Raw genomic sequence first — 24,556 nt, forward strand, 5'->3', positions numbered from 1 at the left:
TAAACAATAATGTTATGATCTACCAAAACTGTTATATTCAACCCACAAGATACAAAATATGTATGCATTTTTAACTAATGCATATAATTCCCCGGCTAGATGGCAGCGACTTGCCTGTGGGGTATAGTTTGTGCAAAAAACACTTTTACAGCACTTTTCGGTTTGTGCGAGCTACAGTTTTCCCGTCCATACACACGGGCTTCCGGATACAAACCGGTTTGCGTAGGAAAGCTCGCTGTAAAACATGAGCGTCTAGCCGGGATTTAGTATGACAACAAAACTTCCCATGTTTTTTCAGACACTGCAGGGCTTACATTATAAGGTATACTGCCATAACAGATAGCTACCTGCACAATTGAGATATTTAGATATTTTGACTAATTTAAATTCCGAATACATTTTAGGATAATTAGGTAAACAAGTCAAAGCTATATTATATTATGTTATATTGATAAAATATATTTTAAGAAGGCCAGATCTGCAGATATGCACTGAACTTATGATAGGTTAAAAATGTTGTGATCCTATTTCTAACTAAAATGTTGATTTACCCTATGCGCTGCTCTTAACAGGGGAAGCTATATCTCTATGACAAAACATCTGAATAAAAAAATAAACGATTATCAATTTAATTAATTTTTATTATATTTTTGAAATATTGTAACATTGATATATAATAATAATTCTGATCTAATATCAACCATGTCTTACAAATTGATCTAGATCACAGCCTTTATGTTACATTGACCAATAATATCTTACAGGGTATGTAAAACAATAATATTCACGAATAAAATCGGTAAGTAATCAGTATTTTTAAGGCTGGAAGTTAATTAATACACATGTATTCAAATGCTTTTGAATAAAGACGTAGTCCACAACTCAATTTCCACAAAGCAGCACCATTTCAATAAAACCTAAGGTACACTTACAATTGATATCAATCCATGTGATAAAATTTTGGACTCAATAATGGAGAAGTATATGTACTGGATGGTGGAGTTGAATATGGGGAAACGTATGGTGACGTCACCCTCTTCTTATCAGAGAATGGGCTCACTCCGTCTCTAGAGTAATAGCGATGCTCTATTACCTGAAAAAAAAACAAATATTGAAAAATGATTTCTTTCATCGATAGGTAGGTTATATTTTACTACATTAAATAACATTTTTTTAAATAAAATAATAATTTATAACAAGGGATTCATGGAGATTTTTTTTTTCAAAAGAAGTTAACGCGTATAGAAAAGGTTTACGTGAAAATAATGCTCTGATTACCTTATCAAAAAATCTACAAAGCTTTACAGCCCCTGTTGACCCAGGTGCCAGAGATCTGTAAGTAAAAAATGAGGCAATTTTTTAAACCATACCAATATAAAATACAATCTTAATTTATGTCCACCGCTTTCACGTGTTTATAACATCGGGATTTGAGAAAATATAAATTTAATTCTTTTCCTAACATTTTTACTTTTCATAAATAATATGCATATTTTTTATCATTGTTGTGACAGTTGTCAATGGGTGAAATCTACGGCGTGTTGTTAATTTGTATTTTCTGATTTCTTTTTGTACTACGTATCCATTGTTGTGTGGTTTTTATGATTATATACTTAACTGCAATTATTAAAAATAGTAAATATTATTTATCTACATTCTGATACATTGATTTTACTGATACAAATATGTATCAGTCCTAAGTAAACGCCTATTTAAAAAAAAAAAGTCTATGTCATTATCACAATTACGAGGGAACAGCAATGTAGTAGAATAATACTCATAACACGTGCTCCAAACATGTTAAATATCATAATCTATCAACATTCATCTTTTTGTGTTTTTGCATCGTCAAAATTTTCTAGGTGGTATTACCCATGTTTCACTGACACGTGCATACATTTTGCAGATTGAAGTTAGGAGTGTGTAAAAAATATAGTTAATTATTATTTGTACATAAACTATGTTCATAATATTATGATATTATGTTCCAACAAATTTAATTAACGTACATATTAATTAGGTAGGAATATGTATGAAACTATTGTTTTTTATGCTTATTTCTGTTTTTTTTAAAGAAATATAATAAAAAGTATCTTTGTAACTGAATACAAAAACTGATTTAATGAAGCCTCTTACATCTAATGACAAAATAGATACCAATACAATAATTGTGATGATTATCTGTATTTTTATATTTTAGTACTTTTTACACAATTTTATAAGACGCCAATATCAATTTCATCAAGCTTCTATCAAATTGGTTTATTAACGAACAAATAATAATAATCGTGTTGTTATACCTATTTTGGCGTTCCACTAATAAATAATAGACAATATATTTTATTTATTGATATTAAAAAATAATACTATTTAAAAAGTGTTTTGACGACCCTACCCCTGGCAAAATAACCCCAAAATTTCATGTTGCTCTTCGGTACAAGTCCGCCTGGCATATTTTAAGTCTTTAAAATTCAATTTATTCAAATATAACTATGCATTCTAATTGCTAACATATAATGGAATGGAGAGTAAAAATATCAATATAGTACCTTTTGTATTTCTGGTAGATAATTTTTCGACAGTTGACGTAACTGCATATGCACACACCATTTACAAGTCAAGTTTTATATTAACTAACGTAAAGTTTTGCATGTTTAAAATGTACAACTGTACAAATGTACAATAACTGACAATTGAGAATAAGGTTATACAGAAATATGTTGTCTACCCGAGTGTAAAAATAAGAAGAGGGAGAAATAAGAAATAGTAAGTGGCCATACAAACAAAATATTTTTTTCGAAGCGGAATTATACTTAGTAGGCGGAATAACCCCATTTGATGGTACATGTGTCAGCCAGCACTTTCTTCAACTAATTTTCAAGTCAGTACAGAATTACAAAAGTTAGGTAGGTATTTATAATAAATTCAATATTAACACGTTTGCGGACACGTGTCAGCTAATAAATGTTACTGATATGACACATATTGAAATTATTGTTTTAAGAATGTTTTACTATTTTTTTTACTTTTCGATTTATATATCACAACTTTTACAACAATTTAAAAGGCAACAATGCAGCTTTGGCTGATGGTTTAGGTAGAATGTAATAATGGAGAAGAAGAACAACCATTATAATAGCATGTGTCATATTATATGGGTTCTCTTTGCTTATCCTTAAACGGAAAATTCTATCACCAAAAATAAATGTGTAAAAGTGACCAACAGTGGAAAGCAAAATAATATATGAAATACCAAAAATGACTAACCCATGACTAAATCACAATCATTTCATAAAAATGTAAAATAAAAAAAATGCCAAAAAAGATTAGTGACTTATATGTTTTATAAATTTTATGTTTCTGTTAAAAATAAAAATACATATAAAAAATTGTGTGGTTATCAATGGAGAAATAAAAAACAAGTTCTTCCTTAAACTCCTATTATCTCAGAATCACTTTAATGTGAGATAGTCATGTCTGGTCCTGAGCCAGCCATATATAGAAATGAGTGAAAATTCTCCTCAACGACAATACACGTCGTGTCATATTGCCTATCGTTTGAACACCGCGATATGACACAACATAAATAGACGTCGAATATTTACATATATTATGCACAACATAAATTCAATATAAAATTTAAGTACCAATATATCAATACTGTAGCTACACAAGACTGTATAATAAGTGTGTATCGATAAGTAATATTCTAAACTAATTTTACATGAAAAATCAGATTACGTACATACGCAAAGCATTCACGAAAAAATAATGTTGAATATATTTGTAAAAAAAACTCAATTTTATGTAACCATACAGCAGGTAACTAATCGTTAAATATTTCTAATCAAATAAATAATAATAATCTAGTTTCTTTATTATCAAATAAAACATTTCCTTTGAGTCAAACAATCGTTAGATTGTTTGCTGAACAGCTATTGTTGGATTGTGCTCACAGTATAACACATCGGAGTTACTAATGAGAAATGCATAGCGTCGTGACATGTATAGGCATTGTACCGTTGTTAGAGGAAACAAATAAGTGACTATCTTGCATCTTTCAATACGGATTTTTACACTAAGATATGATACTAATGGAAATATGTTCGCACTGTGACACAAGTAGACAGGGAACATATTGTTTTAATCCGAAATACGACTTCTATAAACGTTGTGTCGTATTCCGTTCTACGGTACAGGACGTCAATGGACGTTCTGTCATATCAATTTCACAGAATACAATGTTTATAAGCGTCATATATGATAAAAGTACCTCACTTGATGACAGTTAACAAATATCTCATCTGCACCGCATTGTTCGGCTATACTACAGGCTGTTCTTCTATGCTGATTATGGCGTTGCTTCTCTTCAGCTAAATCCCATTTAGTACCAATTACTAAAATAGGAATCTGTAAATCAAATTATGAATCTCTTTAGAAGTTATACCTCCTGTACACATGCATGGATTTACTGGCAGCAATAGTGCACATTTTAAACTATCGTGACGATAACTGTTTACACGTAAAAGTGCCCATTGTTTCTCCAATCTATTTTTAAGAATGAGCGAGATGCGATATCATTTTATAGTACTATTTCATACTATTTGACAGGTGGTGTAAATCGGTCAACCTGAAAATTCGTTTGTAGTTCGTTTGTTTGCCGGCAGGTTCGCAACTATCGTTCTACTGCGCAGATCGAAAAAATTCTTATGTCGCATGAAAATTCAGAAGCTTCCAAACTTTTTTGATTCATGCATGCAATTTTGCCAACTGCAGAATAATACATGTTTACCCATACATTTTCTTGTTATGGCCGCGATAATACTTACTGTCAACAGTAAATCCATGCACATGTAAACGGGGTATTAGTCATTTAATTACATGAATATATAGGTTGACAATGCTGTGTATAGAAACAACAAGCTGGTAAGTAATATTGAAAAGATATAAATATCTATCTGTCAGCAGTCTTCAGAAGGTTTATTCAATATTATTCAAAAAAAACAATTCAAACAATCAGAAATAAGTATTGTTATTCTTTTAATGTTTTCACATTATTTGCCACCTTATTTAGAAATAAAAAATAATGAAGAATAATATATTACTTGCGTAGTTCCTACGAATTGTTCAGGATCCACATCAAAATTATTTGGCTTATTTCCAGGGTCACGGTTTAAAACTTCAGATAGCCATTTCTGCAAATTTATTTGGCTCTTACGGTTTGTAAGATCATGGACAAGAATGATTCCTATTAACACAAAATGATAATAACAATACATTGCTTACAATTTAATCTGGTATAAGTATCGGGTGTTTATGCCAAATGCATTTTATTTGAAACTAGCTGAATTGCCCTGCTTCACTAGAGGTCGATTAGTCGAGGAGATTAGCTCTGCCTTATTCTATAATAATATAAAGTGTTATTCTAGCTCTGGTAAGAATTTGTTTTTTTTATAAAACACATATCGTTAACATTTTGCGAATATATTTATTTCAATTGATAATTTGGTCTTTGCAATTGCACATAGAACACAATAATATCATTCAACTGACCTCCCCGAACCATCTTGCACCTCACGATCCGCTTACACCAATTTTCGATGACTTTTTCACACAAGTCGGGCTCTATCTCAGCCATAACGCAACGGATCTTATCCTTAAGCGCATCAAGAGTTTACAGATTGTCTCCTTCCGTCTAACCCCACAAAAAGAAATCCAACGGTCTCAAATCGCACGATCTTTATGGTCAATTAAAGTCACCAAATCTAGGAATTAAACGGCCATTGAACTTTTCACAGAATAAAGCCAGTGTTTCACGAGCTGTATGGCATGTGGCCCCATCCTATTGAAACCACATGTTTCCAAAATTGTAGTCTTCCAATTCTGGCACCAAAAAGTCAGTTATCATTTGACCTTAACAGATGCTCTTTCATCATTTTCGATGTACAACCTGATGACGCCTCCAACCCAAAAATCACACCAAGTAACTTTCGCAGCATGTAACATTACTCTTAAATCACTTGTGGGTTTTCCTCATCCCAAATATGGCAGTTTTGCTTAACATACCCATTGAGGTGAAAATGTGAATCATTACTGAAGATGATTTTACTTGAAAAATCGTTATCAATTGCCTGCTCTTTCAAGACCCAATCAGCGAATCTACAATGCTGCCCGTAGTCTGTTCACCTACGCTCTTGCATGAGCTGGATCTTATACGGGTGTAGGTGAAGGGTTTAAAAAAAATTCATCATAAAGTCATACAAGAGGTCAAATTGCTGCTCTCTTCTTGGAATCAACGTATCTGGCACTTCGGCCACACTTTCGCGTACAGTGGCAATGTTTTCGTTTAAACGGGCTAGACGAACATGTACAGGTGTCCTAAACACTACTGGTCTCTTAAAATCTTTTAATCAGCTTACGAATACAGCCTTCAGCTGGGTGATGATTTCTACCGAATTTTGATCTTAATTTTCGCAGTATGACCGTCGAAGATTTGCCATTTTGGTAGTATGAATGCACAATTTGTATGCGTTGTGTAGTGGAGAAACGATCCATTGTTGTTAAATGGTAAACTTTCAACTAATGATGTCAAAAAATAAATATAAAAATATTTCACAGGATACAAATAACAGGACTGTGTAATTCGTACCACGAGTTGGATAACCCTTTACTTATTAAGGTTTTATAATATATAGTTTGTCCCAAATAATTTTGGATTTGTTTGCATGCAAGTAGGTACTATTATAGTTAAAACATTTAGTAGTTTAGGTGGAAAGCATGTAAGAGACGCTTTCAATATTATGCTCCAATGTTGATCCGTTTCAAGTATACCACTGTTGGGACACTTTCCTATGAATTATGTTTGACATACCACTCGGTTGATGGTTTTCAAATTTGTGAATGAAATTGGCCTGTGGACTGTATGAAGAAAATATAATCTGAGGTATTAACACATTACTAACAATTAATAGAAAATGTTATTTCAATATTGTCCTGTTTGATACATATAATAATAAATTCCTTTAAAGCGGAATATACTACCAATAGGGATTTCTCATGACAGCAATACGAAACATTCAAATCAACAAAATTTACCAATAATTAATCAATAAGTAGATAAGTATCTACCTAAAAACATGAAAAATATATTCTAATATTTTAAAAACCCAAAGGCGAACATCAGTCATAAAATCAGCATATTTTGTTAAACGATTTCTTAGTAATTATAATTTATAATTACTTATTTTTTATGAGTATACATTTTATCACCTTCATGTAATTTGGTAATTTATTTTGAAGATGTAGGACAAATTTCTGAATAACAGCTTTAATTTTTGTTTTATTCATTACCTATATCAATTGTCGATAAAACAAAAATGTGATAAATTTGAAATCCATTTATACTCGAATCTTTTGATCTTCAGCCTAGTTATAATAGTAAATACAGTCGAACTTGGTTATTACGATCACAGAAATAGCGAGATCTCGGATGTAATGAGGAAACATTCGTTGACATTTTAGTTTATGATTTTCTCCATACATTTATTCACTTTTATAACAAGCTACTTCTCGGGTATACCGAGCAAAACTGTTAATGTGTCGATCGTTTAAAAACAATATTTTCGACCCTAAGCAATAAAATCTGACCCGATAGTTAAACTAGACCGATGCCGCCAGGATCGGATTACGTTTATAACACTAGTTAAAAGTCTAAGTTCCTAATTGGTGTTTTCGCTGACAACATTAAAAAAAAGTATCCACGCATATGGTTGAAATTGCATGTAAAAAATACAAGCTTTGTGAAGTCAGCAGGTACCTACCAGCGCCGGCGGCTCATTACAATAAACAACTTCTTTTGTAGTTTATGAATGCCATGCTTGTTTCGGGAATTTTCACAATGGTTTTCAGATTTTTTATATTCTATGCTTAAATAGAATGTGACGCGAAAAATATATATAACGATATAAAGAGTAATGCTTACAACGAGCAAATTCAGTCGGTCCCATCTTCCTCGTAATAACCAAGTACAGTGTACTTATATTTTAATTAATAATTTATGTTGTAAGGGGCCGTCCATATATGACGTAACACTCTAGGGGGGGATGAGGGTCTGATATAATGTGATGATTTGTGACAAAGGGACGAGGGGGGTTAAAAAATAGCCAAAATCATGTGACGTCATATGTGCACCTTCAAAATGGGCTGTTTTTTTGCAAAACTTCAGAAGGTAATTTAATAACTGCATCCTATATCGAAATATTTTTTCAAAACAAAAAAAATGTACTTTTATGTTCTAAGACACAGCTATTAAAATTCTCGACATTTTTACCTCCTGTATAGTTTTGCAAAAAAATATATAGTTGGTTTTGAAGGCAAATAAATCAATCCTCCCATCAACAACATTTGAAAATAAATAGTTATCCTAATATGCATTATGGTATACCATATTTAACTTATTAGATAATTATATAACTTATTATTGAATTCATTACAGTAGAATCACACTAATTTGGCATTTCAGAAATCCAGCATCATCTTGGGGTTTTGGTCAAGACATTTCGGTTTTGCATAAATCGAGGGAGAGTTATTAATTGGTTTGAGTTTAAGAAAACAATTGTCGATGAGTGATTATTTTGGCAAATAATGATAAAACATTATGTATTGCTACTGCCCATTTTTTTTTTCTTTCTTATATGTTGGAAATATGATTTTCATATATTTTATATCCAGTTTTCCATATATTCCAACAATCCAGCACCATCAGGTTTTATATAGTGCCGGAACAGTGAGATTCTACGGTAAAACTTTCGCATTGAGAAGTAGAATAGATTTCAAAGTTGGAACTAAGTAATAAAATTTAGAGGAATTGATCAAAACATGTCCATTTTTATTAGAGACTCCGATCGGTGTTGCGACAAGTCTCTGGACTACGTCCGAACTGAAGACACATTGTTTATAGAGTAAACGAACAAAGTAGTTAGCCAACTCACCAGCATAATATGAACATTTTAAAATAGCAGTATTGAAAATAAACGAGGAAAAAACTAGACAACAATTAACAATACTATTTACCATGAGTAGGTTGATAGAAAACACCCCGAGCGTTCCTGTGGTTATTGAAACCCCCAACATCCCATAGCTCCACAAAAAATGTATTTTGTGCTTGCGTTCCTTCTTTATAAGTATGTAATTTTACTTCAACAGAGCACCCAATTGTCCAACCAGGAGATGTCAAAGGCTCATTTTGTGATATTAGATGTGTCAACGAAGTTTTACCTACACCTAAAAGAATTATATAAAAACCATATTATGTAGCTATTATAAATTGTCATTATTAATGGGTAAGTGGGGAAATAAATTATATCACTCATCTCGTAGGTAAAAAAACTGTAAAAAGAAAGATTATTTTACAGATGCAGGAGAAATATTGTATGACATGTTTTCAAGAAAAAATGTTAATAAAGTAAAGACAGTACATGGGCAAGATGTATCGAAATTTTCATTGTCAACATTGAAACTTTTAATTTGTTTATAATTTTGACATTTTCTATGTAACCTTTACGTTGGCTACCCTTGCCAGCTGTCAATAGTGGCGGTGAGTGTTGTGTGCGAGGGTTAGCATCCAAGTAAATATTATAAATGAGATATATTCTCCTGATATATTTTCATATTACGTGAATTATGTACCTGAATCACCGACGACAATTACTCTCACTTTATCTATAGCCGCCATCGCATGGTAAATATACTAATTTTGTTTTCTTCTACACACAAATAGCCAAGTTCATGTCACACTCTCATCGGCTAGTTTATGTTACCAACTTAATAAGTGTTCACCATGTTCAAAACCTACTAAAATGACAAAATAATTTTTGTGAATATCCGATTATCCCTAATCACATTATATATAACATAATACCTATAACAATCACCAAACAAATTATATAAAATCGGACGTTTTTGAATTCTTAACGCTTCATTCTCAAAATCACCAGAGGGAATTATCATCTTATCAATTAAATCGGGTTTTGTGAAAATTTTTGGAAAAATAATACTTATTAATTATTATTTATTACCTATTGAACAGTTTCCGTATTTTATTGTAATAAATTATTGTTTGCAAATATTTTGAATCGTATTTTTTGAGGTCCGTCTCACTGCTTGCTGGTAACACTGTAAAATCGATATGAAAATAAAATGGTAATGGCTGGTACCACTAGTACTATTGTGGTTTGTGCAGTAAATTTTTATAAATGAGCCAATGGAAGTTAGTAAGCCGGTGAAATGAAACTGGTATAATGAAGATTATATCACGCCTGAGTTAAACAATGTCCTCGATCATGTTTTTGGCGGTGGCATCACTTTGTGCATTAATAATTACATCGGCCGCCGAAGAGACTGAGTCGACGCCCGGATATTGTGCTCCGTACAATGGTAATGTTTGTAAATATCATCTGAATGGCTCTGTGTGGTATAATGCTGCCCACGGTGAAAGAAGTGGATGGGAAAATGAAAAGATCGCTGCAGGGCTTTGGGATGAAATGATTTCGAGCTTGGAAGATCCATGCCGTAGTGCCGCTGAGAAACTGCTTTGTACGTACGCTTTCCCCAAATGTATGTTCAAAGACGGCTCATTGATTGCATTGCCTCTGTGCTACGAAGATTGTATCGTCGTCAAAATGCAATTTTGTTTTAATGCCTGGGCTCTGATCGAAGATAACAAGCAAAGGGGTGTATTTTTTAAATCAAAAGGTCATTTCCTACTTCCCGACTGTCATACTTTGCCCAAATACGCCGGCAAGGGCAAACCGGCTGTCTGTTCCAACATAGGCTTAGCCGAAATGAAGTGGGATGAGGTCACCACCGACTGCAGACGCGGAAATGGGCGATATTATCAAGGAACTGTCAATGTAACACAAAGCGGACTCACTTGCCAGCCGTGGGAATCTCAAACACCTCATGAGCACATACGGCCGCCTCTTGTTTTTCAAGAAGTCAAAAATTCTGTCAATTATTGTCGTAATGCGGGTGGAGAAGAATCAATGCCATGGTGTTACACGATGGATCTGGATGTTCGATGGGAACGGTGTAACATTCCTCTTTGTGCAAACTCTTCTGATATGACAGAGAGCATTAAAATGGAGTCCTTCTTTACCCCTATATTCATTCTGGTTGCATCTTTTGCTGGATTTGGGGTAATATTGGTTGTTCTGCTCATCGCTCTATTCTGTCACTATGCACTTAAAAATCGCTATTCAGTAAACAGTTCAATTATGCGCCGGCCAGATGTCGGAATAGATTTGGATAAATTGCCTAGCAATCTAGCATATCACAGTACTGGAGCACAACTCAATCCTAAATTAGAGAAATTGGAATTCCCACGAAATAACATTATCTACATATGTGATTTAGGTCAGGGTGCATTTGGAAGGGTGTTTCAAGCTAAAGCTCCCGGTCTAGTGACCGATGAAGAGTTTACTTTGGTAGCTGTCAAGATGCTTAAAGACGAAGCGTCCCAAGATTTGCAAGTGGACTTTGAAAGAGAAGCTTGCCTATTGGCAGAATTTGATCACCCTAATATTGTCAAGTTATTAGGTGTTTGCGCCATCGGTAAGCCCATGTGCTTACTTTTTGAGTATATGGGTCGCGGAGATTTAAACGAATTCCTCAGAGCGAGCAGTGTCACTGAAGGATATACAGTTCCGCCTATGCTGGAACCCAGAGAAGATTCAAAATTATTGAAGAGTATGCAGGTCACCCATACGGACTTGCTAAATATTGCAAGGCAAATCGCCTGCGGTATGGTCTACTTGTCCGACCGCAAATTTGTGCATCGTGATCTGGCTACGAGAAATTGTCTCATAAACGATGACATGGTAGTCAAAATTGCCGACTTCGGGTTATCACACAAAATATATCTTCAAGATTATTACAAGGGTGATGAACACGATGCCATACCGGTCAGGTGGATGCCTTTAGAAAGTATATTATACAATAAATACACTCTTGAATCAGACGTATGGGCATATGGTGTTTGTCTATGGGAAATTTTTTCATTTGCCCTTCAGCCATACTTTGGAATGACACATGAGGAAGTGGTCAGATTTTTAAAAGATGGCAATATGCTAGCTTGCCCGGATAATACTCCTAGATGTGTTTATGATTTAATGCGTCAGTGCTGGCATCACCAACCTTCCAACCGACCAAACTTCAGAGATATTCAGCTCGCTCTCGACAAGATACAACGTGAAATTGAAATTGAAAGGACTTGCATCTCCTACTCGGGTGCGGGTGCGCATCATTAATTGTTGACATTCTATGTAAATATATTAATTTGGTTACCATAATTATATTTACTATACCAAATAATGTAGGCACACCTATATTTAATTATCTTTTTGTCACTGAAACTGCCAATGTATGGATTATTAAAATAATGTACCTATTGATATTATTTTCAATTTGGATTGAATCAATGTTATTGTCTATAATCTAGGGTTACCATATCCTTGTTATTTTAAAAGTCGACACATGTTTTTAGGCTAAAACAAAAATATATTTAAGGGATTACATATTTTTTTCTTACCATATCGATATTTATCTTCTGTCCCCATTTATTTATACTTCTCAAACATTGTATTTATTTGGTAATTTTTTATTACCTTTAATTAGATATGAGACGAAATGTCTTTGAAATTGTATAGCATAAATAGAATATTTCTGACAGACTATTGTTAACTTGTTTCTCTCGTTGGTCTGAATTTGCACTTTCGTTTGGCCATAGTTTATTTAGAACGATATTTTATTTCACAGTTTATATAAAATGTTACTATTAACATTTGCGGCAACTGAACATACGGGGGGGGTATAATAGTTCTTCATTTGACGCACAAATTAAATCCCCCATCCCCACGCCACAGTTGGTGAACAAGTGCGTCTGCACCCTTTACACAATTTATTGGTTGACCACTGCAGCAATCTTTACAAGCAAAATTCAAATAAGAAATGGTAAGTAAAAACTTACATATTTCTAAAACCTGGCCCCACAAAAATATTAAGACCTCAAAAAAAGGATGTATGGTAACCCTATATATAGGTAGTCTAAATCATAGTTTCTTAACCGATGGTCCTCAAAGATATTTGGGTGGGCCGCAAAAATTTTCTGCAGTTCAAAAATAGTTATGTACCTAGAAACCTAACATTTGAAGTGGGGTTGTATTATATTTCGACAATTGTTTCAAAAATATTGTAAATATAAATATTTATTCCAATGTTGATGGTCCGCAAAGCATTTTTTGATTTTTTTGTGTCCGCGGATGGAAGGTTAAGAAACATTGGTCTAAATCATCTATTTTAAAAAAATAATTTGTTATTTAAATAAATTGCCTTTTGGTTAATGTTTATTTTATGATTCGTATGGTTTATAAACATGCACAATGAATATTAAAAATAATTCGTTAACTTATCGGGATTAAGAAGAAATTTTCAGATTTTAATAATAGTTAGTGTACTTATATTACTTCATTCCTATTTTGTATTTGTAACTGAATCTTTACCTCATTAAGCAGTGTATTGAATTACCCCATTAAATGTAACATTGACGTAATAACTTACTAATTTATTTAATCTATTGTGAATAATGTAAATTAAGTAAAGTAGTTAGTCTATAAGTTTACTTATTATTTCAAGAAAAGACAGTAGAAAGACTGAAATTGAAGCCGTCATTTCCAGTAGAAACTATTTCTTTAAATGTTATTCCTTACATTAGAATCTCCAATAAAATAATAATCTCATTAATTTCATTGTAAACTAATATTTGGTCTAAGGCATAAAGCCCTCAGAAGGTGGCATGGCGACAGCGCGGACGCAAGCTTTTCGAGTGGTGCTACCACTCAGCTAAAATACAATGCAAACTAATACTGCAGAGCACACTTGGAAAGGCTCAATGACACTGGGTGCGGGCTGCCCATTTTATTGCTGCTAGAGGTTCTGTTAAAATGCGGACGGTTCTCACGCCACTTGCCTATCTTTATTATTTGTCCAGTCGATTCTTTATGAGTTCAATCAGAGTTACCAGATAGAAATTTAATAAAACATGCCGTCAATCTATTTTACGAGATAATTAAAGGTAAACATTTCACTACTAAACTGGGCATCTCCTTTTTGTATGCGTCAAACATAACTTGTAAGCACTTTGTAAATTCCATGCCTCACTACGCTACCTATTGTGGACTTTCTGCCCAAGGACTGTCTAATTCTAATATATTAAAAACCAGATTGTATTTATACCATTGATTTTGGTTCAGTGAATAATTTATTTAAGTACGTACCTATGTAAATTGTTGCCAATTCTAAGCATGTTTTTGTAATTATTATAATCTAACTTATATGTACATATTTAATTCTATTTGATCTTTCAATAAATCTATTTATATTATTATAGTCCTATGTGTGTTTCGTTTAATATGACTGAAGATGTAAATTAGTATTAATATTGTCAATTATTGTTTTTCCTAATAATAACATTATTCGTTTTTATAGTATTTTTTTAGTGGTCTCTCATACTATGTATGTAAACAGAATATGAAAGTATTATAAAGGATTGCCTATATACAGCAAATAAAAATTGAACCACAACAATTCACCCGCTTACCATGAGTCATACTGCATAAGTGTCATTTTTTAAAAGGAAAATATAATATATTTGATATATAATACAAAGGGCTTTTATTTACAAATCCATATGAAACTCTAATAATCAATGGAGCAATACCATGTTTGCAATAATGAGCTGTGATTCTCTTTCCTTGAGATATATTTTGATAAAATTTCAAGATTCCCAATTCTCAAGATACGAGGGTTGGTCAATAATTCCTTAGAAAAAAGCATTAAAACAGTTTTTATTTCTGTATTTTTTTTTTATTTCTCAACATAATCTCCTTGGAGCTCAATACACTTGGTTAGACGTTTCTCAATATTTTTTAAACCGTCAGAAAAATAAGTTTTCGGAAGGTCCTCAAAATAAGCATTTGTCCGATCGATGACTTCTTCATTTGAAAAAAAACGTTGTCCACTTAGCCATTTTTTTAAGTTTGGGAAAAGGAAAAAGTCACTGGGGGCTAAATCTGGCGAATACGGTGGGTGGTCGACCAATTCGAACTTCAATTCTTCAATTTTAGCGATTGATCGTAAACATGTGTGAACACGGGCATTGTCCTGATGAAAGAGGATTTTTTTCCTGTTTAAATGAGGCCGTTTTTCTTCAATTTTGTTTTTTAGCTGGTCCAATAAAGATGCATAATAATCCCCTGTTATTTTTTTTCCTTTTTCCAAATAGTCAACGAAAATAATTTCACGTGCATCCCAAAATACAGTAGCCATAACCTTACCAGCTGATTTTACGGTTTTCGCCTTCTTTGGACATGGTTTGCCTTCGCAATCCACTGCTTTGACTGTTCTTTCGTCTCGGGAGTATAGTGGTGTATCCATGTTTCATCTACAGTCACAAAGCGACGAAAAAATTCATCCGGATTGTGTTGCATGAGCGACAACAGGGCTTTAGAGGCCACCACCCTATTGCGTTTATTGTCGACTGTGAGCAAACGCGGCACCCATCTTGCAGAAATATTTTTCATGCCCAATTTGTCATGTAAAATAGAAATGACGCTACCTTTTGAGATCCCTGTAACCTCAATTATCTCACTCAACTTTAATCTTCGGTCACTTAACACCATATCGTGGATTTTATTGATCATTTCTGGTGTAGTCACCTCTACAGGACGTCCTGAGCGTGGTTCATCCTTTGTTGATGTACGACCACGTTTAAATTCATTTAACCAGTTATAAATAGTTGCAAGTGAAGGAGCAGATATGCCGTGAACTAAATCCAACTCATTTTTTATTTCCTTTGCTGTTAACCCTTTTATATTAAAATGTTTAATAACAGCTCTAACCTCAATTTTCTACATTTTCCACAAGCAATTTTTTTTTTCAAATGTACGAGAAACACACAACAACCCGACCAATCTGATTGAAACTTCGCAGCATACTGAATCGGTAGTGCCGCTGCATGAAAACAAACCGCTTACAGTACTAGTCGCGCCACCTGTCGGCTTTTCTAAGGACTTATTGACCCACCCTCGTATTCTGAATGAAAAATGGAAAATGTCTTTGGTGTGAAAACTGCTCAGACAGAGAAAGGTTATTTTTGGAATGAAAGCTGAAAAAGATCTTGACTGAACCAATCTTCGAATATATATTTCTTAAACCTCGATTCGAAAAAGTCAAAATGTTACAAGCAATATTCCTTCTAAGAGCTAAGATACAGTGCCGCAAATTGTGGTGGATCTTGCTTGATTCCATTTGGAATTATGCTATAAGTATCAGATTTTACTTACTACGACCAGGCCATTATATAATTTGACGAGTTGATTTATCTATTTAAAAAAATGGTGAATATGTACAAAATTTACTGCTTTGATGAGTTTATGATTTGCCTGCCACATACTAGAAAAATTAGAGGTAACGTTGATCACACGCTCTATCAATCTTATGCATATTTATATCAAGCAACATTTCAACCATATTGAATGATCCACAATAGTTTGACACAAAGCTCGAAATGGAAAATTTTACGAACCAGACTGCACGATAATTTTCTGAAAATATCAACATTTATCTTATTTTATAAAAATAAGTGTTGGATTTTTGTTATCTGGCCTACCTTGCTCAGATGGTCAAATTAATGTTTCCATAAGACGAAGCAATAATCTCTGGGATTTCTTGAACCGAAGCCGAGTTCCAGTGTAGTCCAGTCCATTTCATGCCCTGGTTTGATAAAATTAATCCACCAGATTTATGGTCAAGTTGATCGATATTTCTGCTTCTGAGGTTTAAAATATTAATCTATTGAAATAAGTGTACCTAACGGGTTTCAATCAAATAGTTTGGACTGTTAACAACTTATATAAGGTGAGTCGGGGTAAGTGTAGCTACTAAGATATCTCAGTATCTACTACAAATTGGATGATGCCATCTATGGAAAGGTGATAGCAAAATCACCGATTTATAAAAATAATCAGAAATGGTGTCGATACCATGTTTTTTGAGGTGACTACATGGAATTTTCTCCAGACGACATTTTGAAGTCGACGAGTGAGATGGTAGCTGTTACTAAAATATTTTTTATGGAAATCTGCACATTGTGGTTGTAAAAATTGGTGAGTACCTATATGTGTTTTGATACGCTGCTTCACGTGGTGTTATCGTTTTACTGAATTATAAGCATTTGAAACCTTTAATCAAGTAGACACACTTCCCCCACGAAAGTAAACACGTGGGGTAAGTGTGCCTTTGTATTGTGTCACACTTCCCCCATATATTTTGTATGAATTTGCAAAGTCAATATTTTAACTAGTGATGGGACATGACGCATTATTTATATCGATCGAAGTATCGAAGATCGAACATGTTCGTAATTGAAATACAATGTTTATATATAAGAATTTGTATACCCGTATAACCTAGATAATTCAAAATCCAAGGGACTCTGAAAATTTGATTTCGAATTCGCGAAAATTGCTATAAATCGAATTTTCCGAAGAAGAAAAAAAAATCGGCAATTTGTATGGGGACTGTTCGACTCAAAAATGTTCTTCTAAGCCTATAATTCTGGATTGCAAAGTTGTTCAATTACCAAATAAATAAGTTTCCTGCAGAAAATATAGAAAAAACTTTGTTTGAAACACTTTTGCTGAATTCTATCAGTAGTAAGGCGCATATAAAGAATAAGAGAAAATGGTTGCCCCAGGAGCAGAAGTGATTACATGTTATGATGTTATAGAGCGAATGAAAAATAATGTCGCAATAGAAAAGAAAATAAAGCCATTGCAAGACAAAACTAACACGCAGAAGAAGGTATTGAAACCGATAAAAGTACACCAAAACAAAAAAAACACGAACCCATGTCATCAGAAGAAGATTTGTCATGGACATCAAGTGACGAAAGCGAAGATAATATGCAAGACTATATTAATAATTTGCTCGGCGATGAGGAAAACGATCCTTCAATTAATTGTCTGATCAGTTTGATGATACTGCAGTTGCATCTAATTCAGAAATGCTAGAGATTGGAAAGTGGATTGTAGTACAATTTGCTACAAAAAAAAATGTGAAACATTTTGTCGGAGTTATAATAAAACTTGAGCAAGATGACAGAATTCTGACAAAGTTTGCTCGAAAACTTGAGACGATTAAAAAAGAAAACGAAATTATGTTTTCATTTCCAAGAGTAGAAGACATTTACGAAGTGAAAGAAGAGGATGTCATCTGCATATCGCCTCAACCATCAACTGGACGAAGAGGCGAAATAATTTTCAAAACAAAAATCTCTGGTTACAATATTCAGTAGGTACCTAGTCATGCAATTTCAAATATTGCAATTCGAAATAATTAAGTTAGAATAAATAGTTTTGTAAGTTAAGCACTTAACTTGAATTTTAAGTACATTAAAAACGAAAGAATGATTCGAGAATGAGACCCAAAACGTTACTAGAGTTTTAATGTTTTTGTGTATTAATTATTATTTTTTCTTTTATATCTTACTCTCTATTTGTATCCACATTTTATTTTTGCTGATTGTTATTTAAATTTGTAATAATACGAAAATAATCATGTTAGGTGTATTAAATTTCATCAACTGTTTGTTAATGCTCACTGTTTCGAGCTAAAAAATAATATTTTACCCTGTTAATTCTTGGTGAAGCTATTATAACATTTCAAATTTTAAAAATGTGTAACCTATTTGTAAATAATCAGAACTGGTTTCGTTAATTGAGCATTTTCAACGAAAATGTATTAAATATCTTCCAGTTTTTTTATAATAAACACCTACTGATCTATTTTATTATTTGTAATATTTTTCATTATACTTACATATTATGTATATGTATACGGTAATAAAATATATGTCGCAAACATAATTATATTGTTAAATTTAGTAAATACTTCGACTTACATTTATTTTTTCTCCAAGAAAAATAACCACAGAACGCCTTTTGCTATTTCCTCGTGCGTCATTGCTACAATGCAAATTTCATAACACTCTAAAATCATACATGTCAATTTCAAAAGCCCTTAAAATGGTAGGTTAGTTTCAAAGTCCCCTAAAATAAAAATCATTTGATTTTTAATTTATTCTCTTAGTAAAATAATATGTAAAAAGTGAGTAAAATATATTAAATAGGTATAATACTCTTTATAATGTATAAATCAAATAATAAATAACTACATAGTGTTTACGTATTCAATAGATATGCCCTTTTCTCATTTTTATCAAAACTATCTAAAATCGTTTCATGTTGTGTCATGTAAGTACTGACTATTTTTAGGGTTACTCTGCATTCCTGTATTGTATACTTTGTATTTGTGCTCTTTCGAGACAAATAAAATTATAAGTCAATCTTCAAAAGCCTTTGATTCATTTACCTACCACTCCTGTTGCTGAGATAACCACATTAAATAATTAAGTACCTACCTAATAAAAAACTTAATTTTTGTTTCGGGACATCACTAGCTCTACATACATTAGTATGACACACTTACACCAAAAAAAATGATATAGATAATTTTTGTTGAAAATCTATACAAAATCTTTAATTTAAGAATCAATATCCATTAAATGATATATTACCTTTCTATGCATGTAATACGTTATGGTTTTGAAGAACTTTTGGAACAATGGTGAATTTAGTTACACTTACCCCAATATCGGGGTAAGTGTGACAAACTGACTAGTGATCAAAAAATATTAAAATGTCGTATTATAGTAAGATATACAGTGGGTTCCTTCTGTACATATTAATTGTAATGATATTGTAGATCCTATGGTAAAGTTTTCAACTGTTTAAAACATACCTATTCATCATGAACCAGGTTGAAATTCATCTCATCAAATTATATGTCACGCTTACCCCGACTCACCTTAAACTCTTTTTCTTATTGATGTTAAAGGTTTTATAAGAAGATGGTGTCCGTATAACTGATAACAGAACAGTTGGTTCATAAATGAATTAGACAGTGTAATAATAACCAATATAATAATAAATTCTATAACAATGAAATAATAAATTGTTACTACAAGAATAAATTACATTAACTATTTTCACTTTCAATTGCAAAGTTGTATTAATAAACAACTGTAAACCAATAAATTATTACAATTAATAAAATTCTAATTTAAATATTATTCTACGTAAATCTACTCCACAGGTTCACAATAATATGGAGATATGAGTTTGTTTTGTACATTGTCAAGAAAAGTGAAATTCAGATGAATTTATTATGATAGTAGGTATATTGTCGTTGAAAATAGAAAATTGTGTAACTCCAAAAATGCTACTCGACAGGAGAGACAAAAAACATTATGGTTTCGCATACAAATATATGGTTGTGGAGTTTAATCATCCATGATTTAACAATGTTACAGTTTTTTGGAATTACATTGTTTTCAAGTCTGGAAGATATTAACAACGACCACTAGATGGCATTCAAAGTCAATTTTCGATTAAAACGGAGTAACACATTTTTCTAGTTTCAACGATGATATGCAGATTGGCACAAAAGAAGCTGACCAGTTTTAAAAAAAACATATTTTTTAATACTTTCTAGATCTGTATTCTTGCAGATAACCCTTGTTTCTTTTACATATGAGTCATATGACTAAAAAATTCAAGAATATAATTTAATTAATAATTCAAGAATTATATTTTTCATCCTAAAGGTAGGTACCGAGAAAACAAATGATTAAGCTTTTTTTGCACCAGCCTGTATTTACTCACACACTTCACATGCTAACATTAATTTGTTTTCTGTATAGGCTGTTTTTTTGGCTGCTTGTTCAAACTTTGGCCCATTATCAGTATATTGTGATATTTCATCGGACCATCATTACTTTAATGGTGAAATCGAACCTTCTAAAGATTTTATTCCATGTCCCTCATGTAACTTTTGATATGAACTCATTTTTTTCCATTTTCACAAATTCTGAAACAGTGTACTGCATATTTATATGGTTTCATTGAAAGAGTATTTACATATTGAATTTTCGTTTTTTACTTTAAGTATATGTGGCAAATATTTTTCATTTCAAAACTCACCCGTTGATGAAAAGGTTGAGGGACCGTGAGCTAGAGAGATTATTAATCGAAGTACTGAAAACATCGAAATATTAGTTTGCTACTACATAATACTTAATTGACTTTCGCAGATTGGCGTGGGGAATCCTTAAATTCATAATACAATGTCTGAAGAAAGAGTCGTCACAGAGGTACCAAGTAGCCTTAAGCAGTTAGCTAGGCTGGTTGTTCGTGGATTTTACTGTATTGAAGATGCACTCATAGTCGATATGCTCGTGCGGAATCCATGTGAGATGTTTTTTTACTTTGAATATGTCCAACAAATTCATCATTGTGACTAAATTGACGTTTAATATAATTTTTTTGCAGGTATGAAAGAAGATGATATTTGTGAATTACTGAAATTTGAACGAAAAATGTTGAGGGCTAGAATAGCCACCCTCAAAAATGACAAATTCATCCAAGTACGACTAAAAATGGAAACTGGTTAGTAACCACAAATATAACATAAAATTTTGAAATATATCCTACAGTATAAACTCAATTATTTTGGGGATAAGAATAATACTAATGATCCAGATAATTGTAAAAATAAACTTAATACAGTGAAACCCCGATCTTAGATTTTTTTAAGTTGATTAATTTTACTTTGTTCTAAAATGTACATTCGTTTAGTTTAGTGATGTCGAAAAAATCTACTACCTATTGAAGCTAGATTTAAAATGATGTAAAGTTTTCAACAAATATTTGGTTTGCTTTTTCAGACACATTCTTAATCAGAAATATAGAAGTAGGTATAGTCTTTAAATTTTTGACGGCTCTTAAGGACCCCGTCTGCGTTTCATGTGTCTCAATGATAACCTGGCATCTCCATCTGTATTATTTTCCCGAGATATTTACAATTACCATATCTTTATTAACTCACATCTATCCGCAGGTCCTGATGGCAAAGCGCAGAAAGTGAATTATTATTTTATAAACTACAAAACATTTGTCAATGTTGTGAAATATAAATTAGATCTTATGAGAAAGAGAATGGAGACTGAAGAAAGAGATGCCACAAGCCGTGCTAGTTTTAAATGTCCCGGATGTTGCAAAACATTTACAGATTTAGAGGTAAATACTTTTTCATAAGATTAATGGCTTTTCTGAAACAGAAATACTAGAAATTATTGCTTTGAATATCTAAATTCTGTAGAAATAAATCAAAGAAAATTGTGTCTAAATAATGATAATTAATTTAGGTTACTGTTGAAGTGGTTAGGTACAATTAATTCTTAATTCGGTATCGTCCATTAAAAAAAATCAAATATTTCCTCAAGAAATAATTCTTTAGTTCGATGTAATCGTATGTTTTACTTTTACAGGCTGATCAGCTGTTTGACTTCATGTCACAAGAATTTCATTGTACATTTTGTAATTCAGTTGTTGAAGAAGATCAATCTGCCCTCCCCAAGAAAGATTCGAGATTGCTTTTAGCCAAGTTCAATGAGCAGTTGGAACCATTATATATTCTTCTAAGAGAAGTGGAAGGAATCAAACTGGCTCCAGAGATATTGGAACCAGAACCTGTTGATATAAATGCAATCAGAGGGTATGATTTTCAGTATTTCTCATTCCAACTTATAAAATCATGAAAACCACAAACAACCAAATATTTTGATCCCTCCACATTTTATCTGCTCTCATCAAAAATTTCTGGCCAAAGTTGTCTACCCTGATTTGATATCATATTCTTATTGTGAAGTTATGGACAATCTTATTGGAATAATTTAATTTAATTTCTTGTTCTGTTGTAGAATAATAAACAAACAACCCGGTCAACGGCCCGGGGGCAATGAAGTATGGTCAGGTGAAGCCACCCGCCGCGGTGTCTTTGTTTCGGAGGAAGCTCGAGTGGATGTTAATATCGCAGGGAGCGTATCTTCTGCTAACACACTTCAAGAATCGCAACAGCGAAAAGAAAGACCTGTATGGATGGTTGAAAGTACAATTGCTGGAACAGATAACCAAGTGAGTACACAAATTTTTAAAAAAACTTTTTTATATCGACTGACATTATTAATTTACAATTATTCAATTCAGCAGAACATATTCTGTATACATTTCTAATATTTTGCATCTTTTTCAGAATGACAGTAATCACTCTACCGACGCAATATTGGAGAAAGCAGCATCTAATGCAGCCAGTCAAAAACCAAATACAAAGGATAAAACTGATGATATCATGTCTGTTTTGCTAGCTCATGAAAAGCAAAATTCAGGTTAGCACCTTATGACATCGTTCAGTCAATCTAGCCATTTTATTCTTAATAACATAGGTATTTTGGTTTAGGCAGTATAAATAAATTAGTGTCAAAAGATAGTTATATAAAATTCTCATAAAACCATATTATCTATTATTTTTTAGGAAACAATGCTGCAAATGCAATTAAAGGTGCGCAGGAAAGTTCTGATTCAAGCGATGATGAAATGAAAGACCCTTTTAAACAAAAAGAAGAGGTTTCAACTATCGGTAATATTCTATTTCATATTTTATTTTTGACCATGTCCGATCCTAAGAAGATCATAATATGGGCCTCCACTGAGTGGAGGTTTGTACTAACAGATTTTTTGTTTATACGAAAAATGGATGTTAGCCGTTTTACTCAACCTATTAGTTGCATAATCTTACTCTAAAAACAGTATGTGTATTTGCCATTCGAACCTGGGATCCACAACATTATAAGCCGACGCGCTAGCTGCTGTATTATAGCAATAAATTGAATTTATTATTTAACCGTTTGGCTACCATAAAAAAATAGTAGTAGATACCTACCATGCCAAATATAATTTGTAAAAAAAATATTTTTTTTAATTATTCAAAATAAATCCTAATTAACTCACCAATAATTATTATATGTTGTATCCCGAAAAACAATTTTTCTTGAAAAAAAATGATTTGGATAGATTTCAATACGTGTCCTATTTTAAAATTATTTGATTAAGACGGAATCATTAGGTACCAACGAGATATGTGAAATATCTCATATGCTATAGATTATTAAATGAGATATCTTGTCTTTGGCAGTGATTCGGTTTTGTAAAACCTTTTCGGTAGGTACCTACCAAAAAAGGAATGATAGGTCCCTTCTTTTGCAACTTCTATTAATAATACCTGTTTTGTGTATTTTACAGCCGAAATGGATAGCAATGATTCTGATTCAGACGATAATGCTCCAACAGTTATGGTGAATGGAAAATCCATACCTATAACTAGCATTGATGACGGTATAATTGCTAAAATGTCGCCCACTGAAAAGGAAACTTATATCCAAGTTTACCAAGAATATTACAGTCATATGTATGATTGAATTGCTTTATAATCTATATTCATGTTATTATTTTTTTCACAATTAAACTTAATTTAAAATACTAAACTA

General features: G+C 32.4%; 3 protein-coding genes across 3 annotated transcripts; 2 read left to right on the forward strand and 1 right to left on the reverse strand.

Annotated features, from left to right (window-relative positions):
• Positions 1-620: 620 nt before the first annotated feature.
• LOC147068200 (rab-like protein 3) lies at positions 621-9,802 on the reverse strand. Its single transcript, XM_085953314.1, has 6 exons — positions 9,688-9,802; positions 9,073-9,282; positions 5,106-5,248; positions 4,274-4,410; positions 1,279-1,333; positions 621-1,093 (listed from the first exon to the last, which is right to left on the reverse strand). The coding sequence occupies exons 1-6, from the start codon at positions 9,731-9,733 to the stop codon at positions 941-943; spliced, it is 744 nt and encodes a 247-aa protein (XP_085809440.1). The 5' UTR covers positions 9,734-9,802; the 3' UTR covers positions 621-940.
• Positions 9,570-15,673, forward strand: Nrk (Neurospecific receptor kinase). The gene has a single exon (XM_085953309.1). It carries the CDS (start codon positions 10,329-10,331, stop codon positions 12,303-12,305), a length of 1,977 nt encoding a protein of 658 aa, XP_085809435.1. The 5' UTR covers positions 9,570-10,328; the 3' UTR covers positions 12,306-15,673.
• Positions 9,570-24,551, forward strand: TfIIEalpha (transcription factor IIEalpha). The gene is made up of 9 exons (XM_085953311.1): positions 9,570-9,739; positions 21,266-21,422; positions 21,504-21,620; positions 22,072-22,250; positions 22,502-22,728; positions 22,934-23,147; positions 23,266-23,398; positions 23,545-23,649; positions 24,312-24,551. The coding sequence occupies exons 2-9, from the start codon at positions 21,299-21,301 to the stop codon at positions 24,485-24,487; spliced, it is 1,275 nt and encodes a 424-aa protein (XP_085809437.1). The 5' UTR covers positions 9,570-9,739; positions 21,266-21,298; the 3' UTR covers positions 24,488-24,551.
• The last annotated feature ends 5 nt before the right edge of the window (positions 24,552-24,556 follow it).

The sequence above is a fragment of the Rhyacophila brunnea genome, unplaced genomic scaffold (assembly GCF_057557595.1).
Source record: "Rhyacophila brunnea isolate RB1 unplaced genomic scaffold, BYU_Rbru_1.0 scaffold_3, whole genome shotgun sequence".
NCBI lineage: Eukaryota > Metazoa > Arthropoda > Insecta > Trichoptera > Rhyacophilidae > Rhyacophila > Rhyacophila brunnea.